The 4,366-nt window shown below is 41.6% G+C and overlaps 1 protein-coding gene across 1 annotated transcript; it reads left to right on the forward strand.

The window, feature by feature from the left end:
- The first annotated feature begins 848 nt into the window (after positions 1-848).
- On the forward strand, positions 849-4,140 carry LOC134077043 (uncharacterized). The gene is made up of 3 exons (XM_062532404.1): positions 849-1,964; positions 3,028-3,134; positions 3,332-4,140. Exons 1-3 carry the CDS (start codon positions 1,162-1,164, stop codon positions 3,337-3,339), a joined length of 918 nt encoding a protein of 305 aa, XP_062388388.1. The 5' UTR covers positions 849-1,161; the 3' UTR covers positions 3,340-4,140.
- Positions 4,141-4,366: the final 226 nt, after the last annotated feature.

The raw sequence follows: 4,366 nt of genomic DNA on the forward strand, positions 1-4,366 counted from the left end.
GCAACGGGCAAAAACTGTAAGCTGAATGTTTAGTAAATACTAACTGGCCTAATTCATGTCAGCGCAATTGTAAGCGCAAGCATCTGAAGCAATAACTATGAGGCCAGGGCAGGAATGAAGCCTGTGTTATTCACATTGCTGATTGCCAATTCCACAGCCCCACATAAAATGTAGGACATACTGAAGCCTGCTGCTTTTCAACATAAGAGTGTGTACTAACCTGATTGGATACAGGGATATGTTGAAAGCACAATATTACCAATAGGATTGGCAGATAACAAGACAAGGTGAGACAAGAGTAATCTTATCTGAGAGGTGTCTTGCTTGGGTCCTAGTTCAGGTGGACTCGTTACAGGTAGGCTCGTTTCGTCTTGACACGAGAGCTGACACATCTGCTAATGCTCCAGCACAACACATGACTCAAATCATCAAATCATTCTTCAAAACACGTTATTTTCCAACGATTCAGGTTCCTGCATAACATTGCTATAAACTTTCCTTTTTTAGGAATTCACTTTTCTTTACTTATTCCGTACTGTGAAGCATAAACATTTTAATGCAGAAAACGTGTGCAACTTGTACTTAATAGCCGTCTTGTTATCTAAAAGCCACACCTCATCAATAGAAGGACTTTACATTTTAAAATTCCTGCAATGCTGTGTAATCCTGAAAGCCACACCTTGATGACGGCAGCGTTAAACAATATCAAGATGTCAGCAGATGTGGAAACAATGGAGGATTACTGATGTTAATACTGATGTTAAGTGCTCGACTTATGACTCTGACGTGTCTCAGAGACTGTACTGGGGTTTCTGAGTTCCAATGAACTCAGATATCATATTGTGTGATAAAAGGTATGCATAACAGGTGTGTAAAGAGGCAGGTAGAGGGAGTTATGTAACCAGCTCCACTACATATAAATGGCAACTTTCTACCAAATGCATTCTAATCTCTACATTACAACAGAGACGTAGCTCTACTATTGACTGCATCTGTACTAAACAGTATTAAGAGGACGGAACATTACATTCTAGCAGGCAGAACAGGCAGAGAACGGAAGGGGAGTGGGAGAGGACTGTGAAGAACTAGAGAAAGGAGAAGAGGAAAGGAGAGACGGGAAAAGGAAAGAGGAGAGGGGGAGAGAAAGCGGGGCATAAGGGGATGAAGGAAGTGGGGGATACAGGAAGGGAAAGTGGAGATCCAGATGAAGGGAGAGAGGGTCGGAGAGGGGGTTTGCCCAATCTCCCGTGTATCCTCTTGACAAATGCACATTCCATTGGAAACAAGCTAGAGGACCTGAGAAACCGGATTAGAAATGATGAAGAGTTCCAGAGGTGTGACCTTATTTTCATCACAGAGACCTGGGTAAAAAAGGAGCATATAGAAAATAATAAAGCCGTCATTAATGTGGAAGGTTACGAGGAGAAGCATTTTCCTCGTGATACAGACAGGACAAAAAAGAAAAAGGGAGGAGGTCTAGGTGTTTTAATAAAAAATGGTGGCGAATTGACGAAGAGAGATGAGAAACAAACCCCATGCTATCAATTAGTCGCCTTTTCATATGAAGCAAGAAACCAACCTCCACTCTACTTCATTCTGGTGTACATTCAAAAAGAAGGAAAAAACAAAAAAAATGGGAATTGGGAAATCACAAAACAGGGGATAGAACAAAGCTACCGCAAAGGTCTAAACAATGGGGGCCCTGTCTTCATTCTGGGTGATTTCAACTGGTATAAGGGGTTTGACAATAATGACACATTTCATCAGTATGTGACCTGCCGCACTAGAAAAAACAACAACTGGAATGGAAGAACAGAATACACAACCCTGGACAAGTGCTATGGCAATGTCCCAGAGGCCTACAGTTCCCAGTGCAGACCCCCGCTTCGTTCCAGGAAAACAGAGTCGGACCACTGTATCACTTTGTTGACCCCAGAACATACAACCTGCACACACGATAAATGGTAAGTGTTATTACACTCTTACGCTTTATTTAATCACTGGCTATATATCAAAGGTGCACAGATTTTGCTCTATGTTCTTATTATTATGTAATATCCCAGCGGAACAATTCTTGTCTTGAAAATGTATTTTCTTCATAAATGAGCTCTTAATGGACGCGCCGGCGCGTTCAAACGTGCCTCACGCCACTCTGACACGTTTGTTTAAAAGGCAACGCCTTATAAGGAAGTCCTTCCTGAATATTTCAACAGAGTACACTTCAGGCATCATTTTGATACCCTGTATGTGTGGTTACGTGCAGTAGAAATCAAAGATTCTAGAACAGAGCAACTTGCAAGATGGATCACTGGCCGGAGAATACGTTGGATTTTTTGAAGTACATTCTAACGCTCCATGGGCGCCATTTTGGTAAGCCGAAAAGTAATAAATCGTGCCTTTCACACGGCCAGATCATTACCGAGTAACAAAACAAAACAAAAAACAGCTGGCAACGGCAAAAACAGCTGTTGAGGTGGGTTTATATGATTGGAACTGTGTCAGAAATGTTGCTGAGCTTACCAAAATGGCGCCCTGTACCGTACTTCATTCTTTTGACGCAACTGATCCATCTTGCTCTGTTCTGCTCTGTTCTAGAATCTTTGGTAGAAATAAAACTGTCATTATTTAAACTAAATGTAAACAATACCACAACCGGAATGTTGTTAGAATGTTGTGATATGAAGTCGCAGCTACGAAAAACTACGTAAGTCATTTTATTACCATGTGAAACCAAGCGTGAAACAGCATGCACAAGCCAAAACAAACGACGCCATTTATACATGTGATGTATATACTGCAGGATAGTACATGTACCATGCCCAAGAAGTGGTCAATCCACAGGAAACACATTTGTAGATCAGTGGAGTTTCCTGACTGGAGTAAAGGAGGCGGGCGTAGTTAGCTAGCTTGCTGTCACTTGTATGCATTCAGTCATTTCAGACATTTATTTTCAAAACCATAACAATGAGTCGTCCTCGTAAAGTTTTGAGCGTGGAGGATGTGTTGTCAATGTGGGACGATATCCAGGTGGTTGACATCGAGGAGGAATTTGACGTCGAGTCAAGTTTTAGTGAAAGCAGTGACGACGAGAACATCCCTCCTCCTCCTTCTGCCGCTGCTGCGTCTGGTCCGAGGTAAGTTGTTTATAAGTTTGATAGCGAAATACAGTTTTGACATTCATTTTAGAATAAACATAGTGACATCTGATTGTAAGCCTTATTGGAAAAGCAAATATGCATATGAAGTGTTGGCCGGCCAGATGCTCAAAGCTCACAGCCAGTTTTTTTTGCTTTACATGTACATGAAATGACAAAGTTTTTTTTTTTTAAAGTATTGTAGAGGTGACCATTCTGAAGCCCAACCACCATCTCTGCCGGTGGAGTGGAAAACAGAGAAGGATATTGACATCGCTCCACCACCTCTGAGGTTCAGGCCACTGAAAACCCCGGGCATACAGGTGGACACCACTCTTCAACACACCCCTTCAGACCTCTTCAACCTTTTTTTTCCCCCCAGCTGTGGTTTGCGAGGTTTGCATCAACACCAACAGGTATGCTGCTGTGAATGCAGTTGGTAGGAGCTATGTGTGGGAGGAAGTGGACGTCCAGGAGTTTTACCATTTCTTGGGGCTGCTGCAGTTCACTGCTCTGGTAAAACTTCCCAGTTTGGAAGACTACTGGTCAACCGATCCTGTGCTCACTGTGCTGAGTCTCACATTCCCAAGATCCGTGATGCCTAGGCTATTTGTTCTAGTATCAGTAGCTGTTAGTTCACATTACAGTTTGTATTGTGATTAGTATTTTTTATTTATCTTTTCAATCTGTAAATAACCTTGCACTTAGCTGTCACACACCCTAACACATATCATACCTCATGGTTTACTTATCACTCATTCTAAACACGCCTATAGTAGATTGCTGTTATATGACTACATTTGCTTGTTTCTGAAGATTATATTGTACATTTCAGTGATATTTGGTCAAATAAATGTTTATTTATCTTTTCAATCTGTAAATAACCTTGAATTTATGTGTTAGGGTGTGTCACAGCCATCATACCTCATGGGTTACTTATCACTCATTCTAAAAACGCCTATAATATATTGCTAATATATGACATTATCTCCCTCAACAATGGAATTCTCTTCTCTGATTGGCTGATGGGGTGGCCATTAACTTCGTATAACCTGCTACCTCTGAAGTAGTTCCCGTATCACACTTGAAGATTAATTCGCCAAACTCGTTGCGAAGTTTAAATGAACTGTCACGTCGCATCCAAGCTGAAATACAGACGTGCAGAACCATAGTAACATTGTAGCATACGACGGAGGTGGATTGTAGCTAGTTGGATGCCATGTAGGCTACAA

The sequence above is a fragment of the Sardina pilchardus genome, chromosome 3, assembly GCF_963854185.1.
Source record: "Sardina pilchardus chromosome 3, fSarPil1.1, whole genome shotgun sequence".
NCBI lineage: Eukaryota > Metazoa > Chordata > Actinopteri > Clupeiformes > Clupeidae > Sardina > Sardina pilchardus.

Excerpts from the sequence above, each read along its gene's own strand:
- LOC134077043 (XM_062532404.1), top strand. The coding sequence starts at position 1,162 with ATGAAGGAAGTGGGGGATACAGGAAGGGAAAGTGGAGATCCAGATGAA. Across the intron at positions 1,965-3,027 it reads ACCTGCACACACGATAAATG|GTGGTTGACATCGAGGAGGA; the intron begins GTAAGTGTTATT and ends GACGATATCCAG.